This window comes from Panicum hallii, chromosome 9, assembly GCF_002211085.1.
Source record: "Panicum hallii strain FIL2 chromosome 9, PHallii_v3.1, whole genome shotgun sequence".
Classification (NCBI taxonomy): Eukaryota; Viridiplantae; Streptophyta; class Magnoliopsida; order Poales; family Poaceae; genus Panicum; species Panicum hallii.
In genome coordinates, this window is record NC_038050.1 from 14893443 (window position 1) to 14912281 (window position 18839).

The window sequence follows — 18839 nt, forward strand, 5'->3', positions numbered from 1 at the left end:
GAACGCGGGCAGCCGCTGGGAGCAGCCTCGCCTCGCCGATGCCGACCGCCCCCACCCTGCACGCGCCGTGTGCGGACGGGAGCAGGGGGCACGGGCCGCGCTCGCTCGCGGACTGGTCCTGGCCGGCTCGCGGGTCTGAACGTGAGACTGGCGGCCGGTGCTGGGTGTGGCGGCAGCCATCACCAGGCGGCCGCGCCGCGTGCCGACGTGAGTGGCAGCTGCTGGGGTGCGGCCGTACGGAGCGGGACCGCGGTGCTGCCTGGTGCGGCGGCGCTCGCGACCGGTCGCCGCACGCACCCCCGCCGCGCTCGCGGGCCGGCCTCTTTTCGTTTCCCTGATCGGCCGCAGGTACATGTCCACCGCGCCGTATTTCCCGGTGAAGCTAGCTGCGCCCGGTCTTCATCTGATCTATTGTTGTGTCACGCTACCATGAGCTCACTTTGCTTCCAAACCCCAGCAGACCCTCTCGTCCGTCTATCACCTTTCCTTTGGCCCTCCTAGCAAAAAAAAAAGAAAAAAAATAACGCCATCCTCAACCTCAGTGTCCTCCGTGGCTGTCTTCTCCAGACTAAGGGTGTGTTCGTTTCCTAGGGTCTAAAGTTTAGAGGTGTCACACCAAAGAGAATCTTGTCATTTAGAAGTATTAAATAAAGTCTAATTACAAAACTAATTGCAGAACCCCAGGGCTAATTCGCGAGACGAATCTAACGAGGTATATTAGTCCATGATTAGCGGATGATTACTGTAGCATCACTGTAGCAAATTATGGATTAATTAGGCTCATTAAATTTGTCTCGCGAATTAGCACCCATCTGTGCAAAAAGTTTTATAAACAGATTTTATTTAATACTTCTAAATAGTAAGATTCTCTTTGATGTGATGGATCTAAATTTTAGAGGGGAGAAAACCAATTTAGAAGCAAACACCGGCTCCGAGAAAGATCACCTAATCACGTGGACTGTGGTGTGCATCAACGTGGATATTCAGATACATGTCAGGCAGTCAGCAGCAATGCTAATCTAGCGTGCAAACTCAGCAGCATGCACGAATGACCAAGCCGTGCATTTCCGGGAGCCCGGGACAGAATGACAAGGGTTAGTTCTTTCTTGGCCCCTAATCCCTGGCTCTCGGTTTGCGGAAACAAATTTAGTACTCCCTAATTCTAAATCGTAGGTACGTCTGTATTTGGACACTAGGTAAAAGCTATGTATTCACTGAAACAGTCTACAATTTGAAACGGAAGGAGTACTATGAGATGAGATCCCGGCTGGTCAACAGTGACTGGTGGTAATGTGGTACAGACGTGTAGTATCAGATATTGCGGCGAGTCAACGCAAAGGGGGCGAGCAGGTCGCCAGGAAACACAGGGATCGGCAGCCTAGGAATCACATGCCAGCGTGTGACCAGCAGGCGCCTGAACAACAACCTGGACAGGGAGAGGTGTAGTTAGCAACGAGCTCTTGCACATGGCGATACATGGAGGACGGCTTGGTCAAGTTAAAAAAAACATCATCAGCAAAACTCAGTTAGTTAGGTTATTTGGTGCAGAATCTATCAACACTCGACATGGCTGCTCGTATTTTCTTCTAATTTATTCTAGGAACAAACGACGCTATTATTTTATCGATAGCCTGTAGGTATTCCCATTAACAGCACACGAGGCGCCGAGGCGTCCCTGGTCGTACCTAGCTGTCCAATCTCTAGATGGAATTTTCATACCCAAAATGCCATTTCCCTTTCAGGATGGGTACCCACGAGAGTAGGCCTCGGATTTTCCAGACGGGCCTTTACATGGGCTGAAGTATGCACGGTCCATGTGCGTAGCTTATTAGTTAGCGCCACAAACCCAGCCCAGTTCCGGTCCCTGGAACTGAAATAGTCCCCATGCTGCAACTTCAAGCCCATGGTTGTTGCCGTTTTCAGTGTTCTCATCATCCCAGCACACCCTACTAATTTATTATTAGGGCCAAGGAACTAATTTACTCTACTCATTTTCAGCCTGTTCCAGCCTGCAAATCCGCATGCATAAACCCAGAATCATAGCTCACAGGCTCGCAGCCTTTGTTAGGCAGAGCACCACTCAGCCCATGACGATCTTTTTTCAGTGGTATGCATGGATTGCCATGGCCAGTTATTTAATCCGTGGAAAGGAACTGTCAGGCCAGAGTGTGCCGCCAGACCAACGGTGAGTGGTTACATAATGCCGTAGATGATCGAACAAGATACGGGCAATCTCACATAATCTGAACGCCTCATGACAAAACAGCAGCATGCCAGCATCTTAATTAGTCCTCTACGATGCAAAAACATTGAGGCACTTCGTTACATGCCATCGAATGGTAGCAAAATATCTTATCAACAAAAAGTTGGTAGAAAAATACTCAATTTTCCATAACAAAATGTCATGACCCTTCGCATGCCATCGTTCTTTTTTTTCCCTTTGCTTTTCATATAACAGTTGACAGTTGACATTAGGGTCACACAAATGATGAAAACTGTTCTTTTTTGTTAGAGCATGTACAACGGTTCATATATATGTGTATATCACTATTGTCTATAATACGATTTTAAATCAAATATAGATAAAGCTACATATAAGACATTGTTTGTAAGTAGTCTATATGTCGCTCAATGATTAAATGACATCCATATACACAAAATGATCAAAATGGTGTCTATAAGAGTGCATGTGTAATGCTACAGACGAACGGCGACATCTTTATTTTTTCTTAAATATTTCTCTTCTCTCCGCATCATAAAAAATCCTACCTGCCACCTCTTACCCGCCAACACACATACGAGATGACCCGTCTCGAATTGGTGACCCCGCAGAGGCCGTCAACTTTCAGGTTGCAAAACATCCGATGACACGGAGAATTAGAAACTTAGGGCTACCGTCTTCTTCCTCGCTCCTCCATTGCATTGCTTGCTTGGGAATCAAGCATCCTATTGCATTGGTCGCTGGTAAGAGCCCCAGTACAAAAACAAAAGAAAACCCCATATTTTCTTGCAAGCACACGCGACTACAGCACGGACATCACCTACCTACTCCCACCATTTTCGTAGAGTTGACTATCCCCTAATCTGATTGACCTCTTTGCCGTTGAAACCATCCCAGTAGCTAGTCGTCATAGAGCCCCGTCTACCCATAATCCACAGCGACGGAAACGCGCCTTTGCAAATACTGGAATACATTAACGTACCGTCGCCATACATCATGCTTGTTGCGGTGCGCTACAGCCAATAAAACCACAAGCTGACTAAATCCATCAGGACACCAACAAGTGTGTGCGTGTGTGTGTGTGTGTTTTGTGAAAAGGACACCAACAAGTTGATGCAACTACCAGGACGTTGACAGGCGCCGGAGATGGACTCCCGTCTGCTAGATTGAGCTGAGGCTTGAGCAGGCGATGAAAATGTGCCGGTTGCAGGATACAAATATAGGGAATTTTTTTTTACAAAAAAAGATACAAGGATAGCAGAAGTTATGAGATGATGCAGGGGGAGCCAAAAGGACAGGCAGGTACTCGAACCGTGGAAAGGACACCTGTACACTGAACCTGCCGTACAATACAAGGGCCGATACCTAGTCTATGATTGTACTAGAAAAAAGAGAGCTAAATTAGAAAATTCTTGTGGCTTTTTTTTTTCCTTTGGTCAAACGGTACAGATCTAGGGACGGTTTCTTCTGTCTAATACTAGTTTTCATTACAGCACGACGACGCGTAAACAGGAAATGCAGGGCATCACGATTCGGAACTGGGAAGCCAATGCCATCTTAATAATATGACTGTTTTGACGTTGGTTGGTTCAGATTCAAAGCAACCAACGTCAAATAAAACAGAACAGAGGTAGTTGTCCAGTCCAAACATTAAAAGGAAAATAAGGAGACCCATTGGGGGAATAAATCGAGAACAAGAGAGGTCGACACTGCCTATTTCATTGACAAAGAGGGGAGATTACAACCCGACTAGCCGGTAAAAGAGCAAGCAAACAATTAATCTCGAGCTAACAATTCTGTAACTATACATTAATCCCTACGAGGACATGAATCCCTAACCATTTATAACCATACAGAATAATTTTGCTCGCCCTTTCATATGAAATGGGAGACGGACAGGTCTCCAAAAATAATAACAGAAGGAGGCAGACGCGGTGTCCTGCAGAATTTGTCTGTCAGCCTCCATTGGCACATCCCAGAAATGTTCATAAGCGCGAGTTGGGAGAAGCCAGATTATTGTTACCATTTGATAATGTAGTGCCTAATCCGACCAGGTGTCCCACCTCCCAAATCGCGCGCGCCTATTTACTCTACAGACGAAACGCAGCGCAACGCCTGATCAGAGAAGGCTAGAGCAGCCATTTTTTGTGGCATGCATGCCGACCAACGACGCAAGAATGTCGACGCATCGTCGCCGTCCAGCAGGCCGCGCCAGGCCAGCCGCCGCGATGTCGCGGCGCGCGCCTCTGCTCCTCCTCCTGCTCCTGTGGTACTCGCTGCGGCCCGCGGACTCGGCGCGGGGCGAGGCCGAGGCGCTCCTGCGGTGGAAGGCGAGCCTGCTGGCGCCGGCCGGCGCCCTCGCCTCGTGGTCGCTGAACGGCTCCACCGCGCCGTGCGCGTGGCGCGGCGTGTCGTGCGACTCCCGCGGCCGCGTCGTGGGCGTGGACGCGGCCGGCGCGGGCCTCGCCGGCACGCTCGGCGCGCTGGACCTCGCGGCGCTGGGCAGCCTCGCCAGCCTCAACCTCAGCTTCAACGCGCTGGCGGGGCCGCTCTTCACGGCCAACGTGTCCGCGCCGCTGGTCAGCGTCCGGTCCGTCGATCTGTCCAACAACAGCCTGTCGGGGCCGATCCCGGCGACGCTGCCCGCGTACATGCCGAACCTCGAGCTCCTCAACCTCTCGTCCAACCAGTTCGCCGGCGAAATACCGGCAACCCTCGCCAAGTTGACGAAGCTGCAGAGCCTTGTCGTGGCCTCCAACCATCTCGCCGGCGGCATACCGGCGGTGCTCGGCAACGTCTCCGGGCTACGAGAGCTCGAGCTGTCCAGCAACCCGTTGGGCGGCACGATTCCTGCTGCTCTCGGCAAGCTCGTGTCCCTGGAGCGCATCAACGTCAGCCTCACTCAGCTGGAGTCGACGATCCCAATTGAGCTCAGCCTCTGCACCAACCTCACCGTCATTGGCCTCGCGGGGAACGATCTCTCCGGGGGGCTGCCGCCGTCGCTGGCCAAGCTGACCAGAGTACGCGAGTTCAACGTCTCCAAGAACATGCTCACCGGCGAGATACTGCCGGACTACTTCACGTCTTGGACCGACCTCAGGGTGTTTCAGGCGGACGGCAACCGTTTCACCGGCACGATACCCCCGGAGGTCGCGACGGCATCCAAGCTCGAGTTCCTCTCCTTGGCGACCAACAACCTTTCCGGTGCGATCCCCCCTGTCATCGGAAGGCTGACAAGCCTCATGGTGCTGGACCTCTCGGAGAACGAGTTCTCCGGCACGATCCCCCGGACGATCGGCAACCTCACGAGCCTCACCACCCTGAGGCTGTACGATAACAAGCTCACCGGCCGGCTGCCCGACGAGTTCGGGAGCATGACGGCGCTGCAGAGGCTCTCCATAAACACCAACATGCTGGAGGGCGAGCTGCCGGCTGGCCTCACCCGTCTGCCGAACCTCCTCAGCATCGTCGCCTTCGACAACCTATTCTCCGGCACCATCCCATCGGATTTCGGCCGGAACCTGTCCATCTTCAGCATGTCGAACAACAAGTTCTCCGGCGGGCTGCCTGCGGGGCTGTGCAACACACCCCGCCTCCGGTACCTTAGCCTCGATGACAACCACCTCTCCGGCACCGTGCCCGCTTGCTACCGTAACTTCACAAAGCTGGTGCGCTTCCGGATGGCACGGAACCGGTTGTCCGGCGACGTGTCAGAGATCTTGGGGTCGCATCCTGACCTCTACTACTTCGACCTGTCCGGGAACTTGTTCGATGGACAGCTCCCGGAGCACTGGGCTCAGTTCAAGAGCCTCTCGTACCTGCAGTTGGACGGCAACAAGATCACCGGAGCAATTCCGGCCAGTTACGGCGCCCTGATTGCATTGGAAGATCTGGGCCTCACATCGAATCGTCTGTCTGGAACGATACCGCCGGAGCTCGGTGAACTGCCTCTGCTCAAATTGGATTTGAGTCACAACATGCTGTCCGGCCAAATCCCTCTGGCAATGGGGAACGTCACTCGGATGCTACGGCTGGACCTGTCCGGAAATCGTCTTGACGGTGGCGTGCCGGTGGAGCTGACCAAACTTGCCCACATGTGGCACCTGAACCTGAGCCGCAACAACCTGACCGGAAGCGTCCCAGCTCTGCTCGGAAGGATGGCCTCGCTGCAGGAGCTGGATCTTAGCGGCAACCCGGGACTGTGCGGCGACATCGCCGGCCTGGATTCTTGTCGCTTGGAGCCCATCAGAAGTGCCTCCAGACGGCACATCGTGAGGCGGCGGATCATCCTCGTCGCCGGCGTGGTCTCCGCCGCGGCGCTGCTGGCCTCCGCTGTCGCGGTGGCGTGCGCGCTGGCCCGCAGGAGGAGGCGGGCCGGTAAAGACAGCACGGACACGACGGCGAGCGGCAGCGCGGCGGCTCTGACGACGGCTTCCATCTGGGGCAAGGACGCGGAGTTCTCGTTCGGCGACATCCTCGCGGCGACGGAGCACTTCAACGATGCCTACTGCATCGGCCGGGGCAGCTTCGGGAGCGTGTACCGGGCCGACCTGCCCGGCGGGCACAGCCTCGCCGTGAAGCGGCTGGACGCGTCGGAGACCGGCGACGCGTGCTGGGGGATCAGCGAGAAGAGCTTCGAGAACGAGGTCCGGGCGCTGACGCGCGTCCGGCACCGGAACATCGTGAGGCTGCACGGGTTCTGCGCCATGGGCGGGTACATGTACCTGGCGTACGAGCTGGTGGAGCGGGGCAGCGTCGGGAAGGTGCTGTACGGGGCCGGGCGGAGCTGCGAGCGGTTCGACTGGGCGGCGCGGGTGCGCGCCATCGGCGGGCTGGCGCACGCGCTGGCGTACCTCCACCACGACTGCTCGCCGCCGATGGTCCACCGCGACGTGACCGTCAACAACGTGCTGCTGGACCCGGACTTCGAGCCGCGGGTGTCGGACTTCGGCACGGCGAGGTTCCTCGCCCCCGGGCGCTCCGACTGCACCAGCGTCGCCGGCTCCTACGGCTACATGGCGCCAGGTAAAGGCACGGAACTCCATCGCAATGGCGGCATCGTGCCGTGCACTGCGTTGCTGCTCACTGACTCTGGAACGCTGGTCGCAGAGCTGGCGTACCTGAGGGTGACGACCAAGTGCGACGTGTACAGCTTCGGCGTCGTGGCAATGGAGATCCTGATGGGCAGGCACCCGGGCGGGCTCATCAGCTCCCTGCACTCGCGGCTCCCGTACACCAGTGAGCAAGGCGTCGGCGCCCGCGCCGGCGAGCCGATGCTGCTGAAGGACGCGGTGGATCAGAGGCTGGACCTGCCCTCGGGGCAGGTGGCCGGGCAGCTCGTGTTCGCGTTCGTGGTGGCCCTGTCCTGCGTCCGGGAGGACCCCGAGGCCCGGCCGACCATGCGGAACGTCGCCCAGGAGCTCTCGGCACGGAGGCTGTCGGTGTTGGACAGGCCGTTCGCGGCGATCAGGGTTAGCGACCTGACCAGCTCGCAAGGATAACGTGCTGCAGTTGTACAGAAGCAGGCTCTCTTTTATTTGCATGCCAAGATAGAAAGACCTCGATGCTCAATTAACTCGGATTGTTCATTAGTGCCTGCAAGTACTAGATTGATAAATCAAAGTGTTCATCAGAACGATAACTGTTTTTCATGGCGATGCGTCACAACCGTATGTTTTGGGTTCATGTGTCCATGGAGTTGGTCCAGGGAGTCATGTGCACAACTGTCACAGCGCATTGCATAAACTTCACAGCATCACAAGATCTCAATAACTAAACTTCAACGAGGCCAAAATGCATTGCAAAAGTAACGTGACAGATCACACGTCAACGAGATACTTTCATAACTAATGTGATGAGAAGAGGTTCGGAAAATGTCAAAATAGCAAAGCAAGAAGCACAGCACGAAATAGGATAGCAAATAACAGAAGTTTCAGGGTACTAAATAGGTGTTCCCATTTCACTATAGTCGCTTACCAAAGCTTCACTCGTCATCACCGAATGTCATCTTCTTTCCTGAAAATTTTGAAACACATATAAATCAAGTGTACCCAACAAACACAGCTTCACTCAGTTTAGAATTCTCGCAGCAGAAGCAAATCAAACCGCTAAAACAAATGTGAATACAAGCAATTTGCAGCTGTGATGTAACAGTAGAGTTTACCTGTACTAACTGTACCAGCGCTCTGCCTGTAGGGTGTGCCCCGGCCTCCACGGCCTCTGTCACCCCTTCCACCCCTTCCTCCAAACCCGCGTCCACGTCCTCCGTCGCGTCCACGGCCACCACCTCGGCCCCTGTCACTTCTCCCTCCTCTTCCACTGAAGCTTCCACGCCTGCCACCACTGAAGCCACCATCTCTGTTGTTATCGGGCCTAGGCTTCGCCTCATCAACATACAAGCTGTAGCCACCGAGGTCACTTCCGTTCAGCTCATATGCTTTATTCAAGGAATCGGGGTCCTTGAAGTCCATGTATGCCATCCTGCAAAACCAAGCAAAGCCTCATCTCAACAAGGAGCTTTTGGAAATCGTTACTTCTCAAAGTGCACAAACAATAGCCTCAAACAGTTCATCCCAAATCTTGTGCCCCAAAACAGGGGCTTAACCAAAGTATAAAGCATTGATATGTGAAGAGCCAACTGACCCTTTGGATGCACCAGTTTCATAATCCTTTGGAATTGAAATCCGAACAATCTCTCCGCATGAGCCAAAATGTTCTTCAAGAGCGCTTCGGATCTGGCAAAGAAAAAATGTTAGATATAAAGAGAAATTGTTCCAGAAAATAGAAACGCAATGATGACAAAACGAAATCAAATTACCTGGTCCTCTCCACTAGATGTGTCAAAGCCTTTAATAAATACAGTGTTGCCTGACCTTGGAGCAGATTTCTTGAAAGAACTGTTGTCCCTCCTGAGTAATACACTAAATTCAGGCCACACTGATAATGATTGGTAATACACTAAATTGGTCATTCCCTATAGGAGAACCACCAAAGATGAGAGAGAATCACCCGCTGCCAGGAGTGTACGCGCCCCTCTCAACGGCAATGTCGACCCTCACAGGCCGTCCCATCAGGTCATGATTAGCAAATTCAAGTGCCTAATATGAGAAAAAAGAGTTCATCAACAAATTCTTCCATGGATGCACTGAGTGTCAGAACCTGTTGGTGTCAAATAGAACTTGACGGCAGTGAGGTCTTCTGATCTAGAAGTTGACTAAGCTGCATTGAGTAACAAATTAGTAAGCAGATTGTTCACCTTCTGAGCAGCCTCAGATGTAGCGAATTCAACATGACCATAGCCCTTCATGCTCCCATCCTCAAAAGTAGGCAAACGAACATCTACAACCTCACCAGCCTCCTCAAAAAATTGCTTACTACAGGATGTGGATAATAGATGTTAGTGGCAACACATTTCAAGAAAAAAGAAAAGAAACTGACACACTCCAATACTTACACTTGTTCACGATCTACACTGTAGGATAAATTGCCAACAAAAATCGTCTTTGATCCAGCAGACTGACTTTGGTTTTTGGCAGGAGTTTTGTCCTGCAAGAAATAATACACTTGTCAAACATCCATTTAATATGAAACAGACAAAATATTGAATAGTTTAGATTGTAGAAATACTTCATTCTGTGCCAATTTTGTCTTGGGAGTTTTAGCCTGCTTGTCACTTTCCTCTTCACTATCTTCTTCTTCATCACTGCTGCTTTCTTTCTTTGAAACCTTAGTGGCAGGCTTCGCAGAACCAGAAGAACAGTAAGCAGGTGAAACAAAATGTTCAAAGGCAGAGCGAACATGAAGAGAGAGTACCTTTGGCTTCTTTTGAGGAGGCTCCTCGTCACTTTCATCAGAACTCTCATCGGAACTATCCTCAGATTCGTCACTGGACTAGAGAGAGAGAGAAACAGTTTGTATTGAGTGGCAGCAATATAATATGTATATCACAGACAAGTGAAACTACTAACTTCATTGAAAGGCATACTGTGATACGGACGCCCCCCCCTCCCAAAGCATATTTTTGACGTTTAATTTCAGTTATGATATACTGTCAACTGCTACAAACTCAACATCGCACTAAAGCCATTTGAAAAACCAATCGATGCAACTTTTGTACACTGAATATACGTATAAATTGAATAACTTGGGGGGTGAACATTTAATTTTTCAAATCAAAATATGCTTTTATAAAGTGGGCACCAATTACGAGTCAAAGACACAGGCAAGAGAAAGCATACTTGTTTGTTCTTCTTATCTGTCGCTAGAGGCCTTTTTGCAGCAACAGTAGGTTTTTCAGGCTGTAAAGACAATTGAGACAAATTTAAAAATTTGCACAGTATTTCGTCAACAAGAGTACAGAAAATGAGTGGGACCTACTTCATCAGAATCCGAATCTGACTCAGAGTCAGATTCTGAGCTATCACTAGATTCCTCTTTCTTCTTAGGAGCAGCAGCCTTGGCAGGCTTTACTGTTTTAGCATTGTTATCCTGAAGACAGATAGAAAATGCAGCTCTATTAGAAAGTGTTTTTTTTTAAGTATGAAGCCTCCACCGACCTATGCAGTAAGGTTACTACCTCATCCTCAGACTCAGAACCAGAACTGTCACTCGACTCTTCCTTTTTCTTGGCTGCTACTGGAGCTTTAACAGGCGAATCCTGAAGAAATTTTTCATGTCAGGACTACAACTGAAATTATTTTCTAACACAAACGCCTCTCAAAGGTAATCAAATAACCGGACAAGTACAACATCTGGATCCACAAACATATTACCTCATCTGATTCATCATCGGAATCACTGTCAGAGCTATCAGACTCTTGGGTCTTCTTTTGCGTGGAGGCAACTGAAGGCTTCTTTAGCTGAGCAGCAGGCTTCTGAAAAGCAAGAAAATGCGACAAATGTAAGCGAAAAAATGCAAAAACAATTAACAACTACTGATGCGATACTGCATAGATATTCCAGACAGTGGCCTCACATTAGTAAAAGGATCTAACATTACATATGTGTTCCTTTCTCTTTTTCATTGGAATAGGGTAAACTTATAATTAGTTTATTTTACAGAGACACTCAGGGCATTTCATTTATGTATTAGCTCGTCAAAGATGTGTGTGTGTGTATACAGTTTTAAAACACGGAAGATAACAAATACAATGAAAAATTAGTACATTCATACCACTGCTGAGAACCTTGAAAACAGTAGTATTTTGACACTTACAGGATAACGGTCCAGAAAAGCACATAATTTATACACAAAAAGCTCATGCCAAAAGGTTGGTTGCCCAGACGACGGGTAAGAAAAACATTCAAGATTCACATTTGAAGATAAAATAGGTAGCAAATACTTACTTCATCCTCATCAGATTCATCGTCCGAGCTACTGTCAGAGCTGCTGCTATCAGACTTAACCTTTTTGGAACCATTACTAACCACTGCAGCAGGCTTCTTTGTAAGGGTAGTGGGCTTCTTTGCAGGTTCATCATCAGAACTGCTATCATCACCACTGTCACTGGTCCCATCGCTGCTATCATCACTGGTCTCCTCTTTAGCAGGTTGCGTGCCTTTCTTTGATTGAGTAACCTTCTTTGGCTGGACCTTAACCTGCAAAGATTTTCGTTTTCTAGTAAGCTGAAAATAGAAATTAAAAGAACACAAAGATCCAATCCATACACAAGAATTACGCACCAATGCCATAAAACAAATAATTTTCTCTGTAGTGCCTACCAATGAAAAAGCCAAAAGGTGCAAAACCATGTTGCTTTTTAAGCACAATTTCTATTTACACCTCAAGTATTAAGAGCATGAAACTATAATGCAAACATCAAACAACGAATGGGTGGATGTTTCAAGGATATTCTAACAGACAATGAATCTCAATTTTAGATATCCTGACAACAGCATACAGATACCAAGTAATGCTAGCAGCTTGCCTCAAGGATTACAACTCTGTGCAGTTGTTTGTTTGAAAAATAGCATTAAATATTGTCTCACATATTCAATAAGGAAACTGCAACAATATATGGATAAGTATGAGTTGCCACAACTGCAAGCTTAACTCTCAAAAAGTGTCAGAGAAAGCAAATTAATCAATCAATAGCATGCAGCGAATAACAACAATACAAAAAATACAGTACACATATCATGCAATCTAGTGTGGCATTGTAAAGCAAACTAATCTTCAGAGTTGAAGCATATAACTTTAGATTTTAACATAAGGGGACGAGTGAGCCGAAAAGGAAAGAACAGTGGTACCTCCTCTTCAGAATCTGAAGAATCTTCCTCAGAGCTACTGCTCTCAACTTTTTTGGGAGGGGGCTGCTTCTTCACTGGCTCAACCTTTACAGGTACAGTTTTTTGCTTCTTCGCACTGACTGCCTTCTCAATCTCATCTTCCGCATTTCTCTTCCCTGTTCATTCGGATTAAAAACGGTTGTCACACCATGGGATTACTAATGTAAGTACAAAGCCTGTGAGACAAACTTAACAAAGAATTACTCCACTACTTATCAAAACATTACCCTTCTTTGCAGACTTGCCCTCTGGGACTGAGACAGCAGCAGGTGCAACCTCAACACCGGATTTCTTGCTCGACTTGCCCATAATGCCTCAGCTAAGCTCTACAGAAAGTATGGGCAATAAATTAAGAATAATGCATAACAGTACAACAAATGAAAAACTAAAAACTAGCATATTCCCAATGCGAAACATGAAAGTTACCGAGTACACTCGTGGCATTCGGTCATGTTAACGAAATAGAAGACAAAAACCAAAAAAAAGTCCCAATACTCGTGGTAACTAGTCAGTAAACACAAGGTCGATGACGAATTTCTATAAAAAATCAACACGTCATAATGAAATGTTACTCGCGCTCCACCACCAAGCAAGCAAGCCCGCAGCGAACTGGACCGATTGGGGAGAACGGAACAATCGGATATTCGGATTCGAGCGCTCGAGACGACACCATGATCCCGCGGAATAGAACGAGAGATTCAATCAAGCAATCAGGGGCTAGGGTTCCTTACCGAGCGCAGGAGATACGGACGGCAGCGCGAGAGGAGGTGGAAGGAGAAGCGGCGGGGTGGTCTGGCGGCGGCGCGGGGAAGGGTAGGGTTCCGGCCGGGGCGAGGACCGGAGGGTTTAGGGTGGGTTTGGGGAGCGGCGCGCAGGTTTTATACCATATGTCCAGAGAAGCTACTTTTGCATTTCGCCCCCACTAGGAGTCGATGTTCAGTTCCAGTATGCAATCCTCCTCGCCGAGTCGTTTAGCTGCGACGCTATGTAAATGTAACACTTAAATAAGGGTTCAAGTGCAAAGTACTTAGATATTTTCGTATGGACCTGGAACGATGGGCCTTCGTGGGCCAGAAATCTTACCAGCCGTCTGCAAACTAGTTAGGCATAACCAGCCTGTTTTACACCATACGGCCGAGCCAATCACCTCCGTCCGGGTGGAAACGATCGGGTGCTCAATCCAATCTCCTGCTGCCCTGAAAATAAATATTTCACCCACTCAAAAAAACAAAAATAAATATTTCACATTTCAAATGCAAGTTTAAAATATTATCCTACAAATAAATATCACCCACATGAGGTGATATAACCCAATAAAATTCTCTCCCTCCATTCGAGTTAATTTTTTTAGAGACAACCTCACTAAATGGCATTGCCATGTAGATAAAAACAATGATGTGGCATTGAATTTATGAGAAGGAGAATACGTGAACTTTTACTAGCACGGTACCCATGCGCTGCTCCGGGTAACAAAAATTCAATTTTACTACACATTAGATTGTGGAGGTTGAAATATGTTGAATTTCATAACTTCTTTTCTGGTGGCTCCTTTTCTTCTCCAACGTGCTTCATTCCTTCTTCTCCAAGTCCAGCAACCTTCATTAGCTCGTTAGGATTTTGGGTTGGGGGTTGGGGGTTAGGATTTGGGAATTGGGTCCCCGGCTATAGAGGAAGCTTCAGGGGAGGCCACCAGCCTGCGGTGGTGGCGGTGTGTGGGTGGACGGCGGGGCAGTACGGGATGGTGGTGGTGTGTGGGCGGATGGCGGGGCATCGTCCGCTACAGGTGGCGGAGGACAACGGGTTGGCTTGTGGTGCTAAGGGGCGAGCATGGCCAAGGGGTTGCAAGGGAGGGAGTGGTCGGAAGGGTGGCGGCTCTGGCAGCCGTGACGTCGGAGTCGAGCTAGGCCGTGTTGAAGGCGGGGGAGTGCGGGAGATTGGGCAGCTAGAGAGAGAAGGGATAGGCGGTGGTGGAGGCACCGGCAGCAGGCACGGCAACGCTGAGATCACAAGGAGGTGGTGGCGGGCCGGGGCGGACGTAAAGTTGGACCTCACTCGACGAGGGCGGAGCGCCTCTGGACTCTGGAGGTAGGGAGAAGGCAACCTTCATATAAGTTTCTCTAGTTTTGTTCTGTTGTCAGTAGATTTAGACTGTTGGATCTTGATCAAATGGTCCTAAAATTGATAGATTTGAAGGCTTTTTTTTCTAACGACAGATAAATAGACAGAAACATAAATTTTTAACCGAATACCCCAACTTTGTGCAAATGTATTTTAACTCACTCTGTGTACATGCCGTGATGAGACCGCGCAAGGCATGATTGTCCAGGTAGCGATTGAGATTCCGATTGATTTCTCCGGATTTCGATTAGGATTCTGATTGATTTGTCCGGATTTTGATTAAGATTCCGATTGATTTGTCCGGATTTTGATTAGGATTCCAATTGATTTGTTCGGATTTCGATTAGGATTCCGATTGATTTGTCCGGATTCCGATTAAGATTGCGATTGATGACCAAGGTATCATTACTTACTTTAGAAATGAATTTTAATAGGATGAAATTTTTTGTAGCTACTAAGACTTTAAAACTACAATGAAGACCCCACTAAGAAGTGATTTGTTCTGTCACCACAGTCTCGTGAGATCATGGTTAATATGTTAGTAATTAATCTAGTTACAGCTACTAGTGGTTATACAATTCATATGACCCATGTTATCTCAATACCAAGCACCAATTAAATGTCATGGCTATCATATGAAACCATAAAAGTGAAACTATGCATTGGGAGAGATTGTTTTATTCATCCAACTAAACCTCTAGAAATAACACTCTTAGAAACCGCGTAATGAAACACTACATTGAGATTTGGCGTGTGGACCCAAGCCAGCTCGGCTCAGTCTGGCTCGTTAGCCTAACAGGCCAACTCAACTCAGCTCGTTAACAAAATGAGCAAAATAGCGACTTGACTCGGCTCGTTAATAGCTCGCTAACTTATTAGACTCTCGAACCGGATGTGTAAATTTAGGATTACCACCTTAGTATATGCGAAGTACAAAAAATTATAGCAATATTAAGTTCCACTAGGTATATACCCATGCGTTGCTACGGGTAAATAAAATTCATCTATAAGCATCGATCTTTATCATATGAAATATTTTTAACCACATGTAGCAATGGAGGAATGCACTATACATTAAACAGAAGTACAAATCATCGTCAATAAAAAAATGACTATTGGGCAATTCTGTTGCCTAGCATCCGATTTTTCAACCAATGAATTCAAGTGACTGACACAAGATTTTGTGACACCTGAGGCATGATCCTCAGTAGTTGCATGCTTGTAGCTTCAATCTTCTGCACCAACCCTTGGGCACCTAAATGTGGAAATAAATAAGAAAAACTTTGAAAACTTACCTCTCCAATTGGCCATCAGAGCATGGAGGCATATAAGTGGTACCTCACTATCTCTCATCTCAAACATGGCAAACTGATGTTAAAAAAAAAACCTCTAGTCAGCTAACAAACAAAACTTGTAAGGATGTAACTACTAAATAAATGGTAAAAAATCATACAAACAATCACTCATATTTGGACATGGAAATAAAAGAATCTAGTTGAGACAGTTTTAGATACTATCATAGCAAGTTCTGAAATTATCAGTTAATGGTAGTCTAGGATAACATTGTTTAGACAAGTCAAAGTTGAGTGCTGAAAAATATCTGGTATCTGTCCAGCCAAATGGTTGCTATTGAATGATCTGCAAATAAAATAATCTAGTTGAGACCGTTTGAGATAGTACCATAGCAAATTCTCAACTCACATACTCTTAGAAAATACTCGGAACGTCCAGATGCAGTAATAATCAAAATATGTGATAGCTTTAGCTTGCATTATTTTGCCATATACGGTTACAACCAAAATGATAGAGATCCCAATATTCAAGGAAGGAGATTAGACAAGGAAATAGACTAACATGCCAGGCGTATCTCCTGTACAACTAAACATGCTACTGACTTTAACTAAGGCAGTGTGGATATAGAAAATTATTGGCCCTGCCCATACATATAAGTACATGTGTTCTTCCGCACTCAAATAAAGAAGCCGACAGTTACCACTAATAATGGGGAAAGGTTCAAAAATTTCTTCACATATCATCATCACAAACTAATAGGGAAGCAGGGTGATTTAGCCAAGGAAGAAATGCATCTCCAAGAACTGAAATGGCATAATAAACTCAGCAATATTTTCAGGCAGCACCTAGAACTCAAGTTTGATGTCCTGAGAAACACTGTAGATTTTCAGGCTTGATGATCCACTCAAACGACAAACAATCAAACTAAGGAAGGGATTATCCTAAAGTAATGCAGGATGGCAACGCAATTCAGACCCAGATTGCTTACCTAAACTAATGAAGCATGGACATTGATTACCAAAAGGGTTATTAGATGTTGAGGGAAGCTCTGGAACACAGAAACAAGTACAGATGAGCATACCATATACAGTGCAATTCTGCTTTAGTTTATTCAGAAAAATTGATTTGCTCTGAGTTCTCTGCCCCCGACACCTCTGAAGAAAACAAATGACTGATTAGTACCCTTTGAGGGCTAATGCCAACATCAAAAAACAGATGTACGATGAATTGGGTGCATTCCTTATATATAGTTTTAGATCTTTCAGTGCAAAACAAAAAAATATTTTTCCATTCAGAAAATCGAAGTGACACAATCAGTTAACACAAGGAGATTTCTGCTAGTGACAGCCACATTGTCCTAGACATATACCGGTAATGCTTAATCAGGAAAGCTGAACAATATACGATTTAGTTAAATAGTGTACTGAGATGTCGATCAAAATGCTTCTTGAGGTACAGAAACAAAACAATAGTTCTGGAGTGTGTGTACCTTGCTGAATTGATCTTCCCTCGAACAATGGTCCTGTGAGGCATTCCATCGAACTTCTGGTGAGCAGTGTGCTTAGCAGGTGCATTTCGTACCAAGGAACTGTCACTGCATCTATCCACGCGATTGAAGCCATCTGTAGAATAGCTAATGGGCGTGTGCCCTCTTGAATGGGGCAGCACACCTGCAACCCCTGGACCCATCTACATGAGGCCCTGGTCACCAAGCGGACTGACGGCAGGGCGTCTGGATGGAGGCGGCGCGACGGCGGCACCGTGGCGACGCTGGGGTCGACGCCGCAGAGGCGGCGTGGTGCCGCGGTGGGTGGTGGGGCTGCAGCGGCGACGTGGCTGTGGATCGACGCCGCAGCGGCGGCGCGGTGGGATGGTTGGACGACGCGACGGCGGCAGTGCGGGGCGACGGGGACGACACGATGGCAAGTACGGCGAGCAGCTCGAGCAATCGGCCCCGATCTCGAGCGTCCCAGCACAGCAGTTTACGTGTGAGGGAGGGAGAGGAGAGGGAGGGGAACTCAGAGGTGTGCTCACCAATGGCGGAGAGGGCCGGATTTGGCCGGAAAATCCGGCCGGCTTCGGAGCTGCTCCATGGTGGCGGCTCTGCACCGGCGGCGAGGCTGCGAGGACTTGCCAAATGAAGAAGAGGGGAAGGTAGGGGACGTCGGCGGGGAGGCCACAGGCGGGAGGTGCCGCAGGGATGTCGGAGCGGGGCGAGGTCGCGAGCGCGCGGGAGGAGCCGGCGTCGTGCGTGGGGTGGCGGGGGAGGAGCTGGATTGCGAGCTCGCGACCGAATTTTCTTTCGCCGGTTGGGGTGGGACGGTGGGAGCGTGGGAGAGGCGGTGGCGGATGGATGACGGGGAGGGGGGAGATCCGCCTGCGACTCTGCCGGCAGAGCCGTGGGTTGAGATGTGCACGCTAAGCGCTTTTTAGCAGTAGAGAAACTTTCAAAATCCACCATGCATAGACCATGTCCAAACAACATCCGATCAGTGGTTTACTGATTACATTAGTTTTAAACTTCAATAACACAATGAATAAATTATAGAACAAGAGCCCATAGTAGAAAACTTGGCCTGAGCCAGCTTGTTAACAAAATAGCTCGGTAAAAAAAAAGCCGTTGAGCCGAGCCGAGCAACAACCGAAACCGAGATAGCTCGCGAGTTTTGGGCTTGGCATATATATATATATATATATATATGTTAATCAAGGTTCGTTAGGTATATAAGTTTTAGCCATCACAGATTTAGTGAGTTGTAACTGGTACTATTACCGCCATGGAATTTTTATATGAAATTTCTCTCTTTTTACAAAAACTCACTATAGATACCAGTAATCTGGTAGACATACTCGCACACTAACCCGCACCGTAACATAACCTCTATAAGTAAACACATGCGTACCTATGAAAATCTAACCA

General features: G+C 48.2%; 2 protein-coding genes and 1 long non-coding RNA gene across 3 annotated transcripts; 1 reads left to right on the forward strand and 2 right to left on the reverse strand.

The window, feature by feature from the left end:
- Positions 1–4449: 4449 nt before the first annotated feature.
- LOC112872836 (MDIS1-interacting receptor like kinase 2-like) lies at positions 4450–7877 on the forward strand. The gene is made up of 2 exons (XM_025935874.1): positions 4450–7246; positions 7331–7877. The coding sequence occupies exons 1-2, from the start codon at positions 4450–4452 to the stop codon at positions 7720–7722; spliced, it is 3189 nt and encodes a 1062-aa protein (XP_025791659.1). The 3' UTR covers positions 7723–7877.
- Positions 7878–8019: 142 nt separating this feature from the next.
- On the reverse strand, positions 8020–13377 carry LOC112877508 (nucleolin 2-like). The gene is made up of 16 exons (XM_025941826.1): positions 13240–13377; positions 12736–12834; positions 12470–12624; positions 11567–11818; positions 10993–11094; positions 10797–10877; positions 10598–10708; positions 10459–10518; positions 9848–10111; positions 9675–9766; positions 9477–9594; positions 9230–9318; positions 9039–9129; positions 8864–8955; positions 8385–8701; positions 8020–8236 (listed from the first exon to the last, which is right to left on the reverse strand). Exons 2-16 carry the CDS (start codon positions 12815–12817, stop codon positions 8205–8207), a joined length of 1938 nt encoding a protein of 645 aa, XP_025797611.1. The 5' UTR covers positions 12818–12834; positions 13240–13377; the 3' UTR covers positions 8020–8204.
- A 2252-nt stretch (positions 13378–15629) lies between these two features.
- On the reverse strand, positions 15630–18323 carry LOC112873839. Its single transcript, XR_003224833.1, has 2 exons — positions 17409–18323; positions 15630–17073 (listed from the first exon to the last, which is right to left on the reverse strand). It is a non-coding gene; the product is annotated as an uncharacterized LOC112873839 (long non-coding RNA).
- Between the last annotated feature and the right edge of the window lie 516 nt (positions 18324–18839).

What these genes read in the sequence shown, in the direction of transcription:
- LOC112877508 (XM_025941826.1), bottom strand. Translation starts at nt 12,817, where the DNA reads ATGGGCAAGTCGAGCAAGAAATCCGGTGTTGAGGTTGCACCTGCTGCT. An exon ending in CCGATGATGAATCAGATGAG is followed by an intron (nt 10,878 to 10,992) that starts GTAATATGTTTG and finishes AAATTTCTTCAG; the next exon opens with GATTCGCCTGTTAAAGCTCC. An exon ending in CAGATAAGAAGAACAAACAA is followed by an intron (nt 10,112 to 10,458) that starts GTATGCTTTCTC and finishes CTCTCTCTCTAG; the next exon opens with TCCAGTGACGAATCTGAGGA.
- LOC112872836 (XM_025935874.1), top strand. Translation starts at nt 4,450, where the DNA reads ATGTCGCGGCGCGCGCCTCTGCTCCTCCTCCTGCTCCTGTGGTACTCG. An exon ending in CTACGGCTACATGGCGCCAG is followed by an intron (nt 7,247 to 7,330) that starts GTAAAGGCACGG and finishes CGCTGGTCGCAG; the next exon opens with AGCTGGCGTACCTGAGGGTG.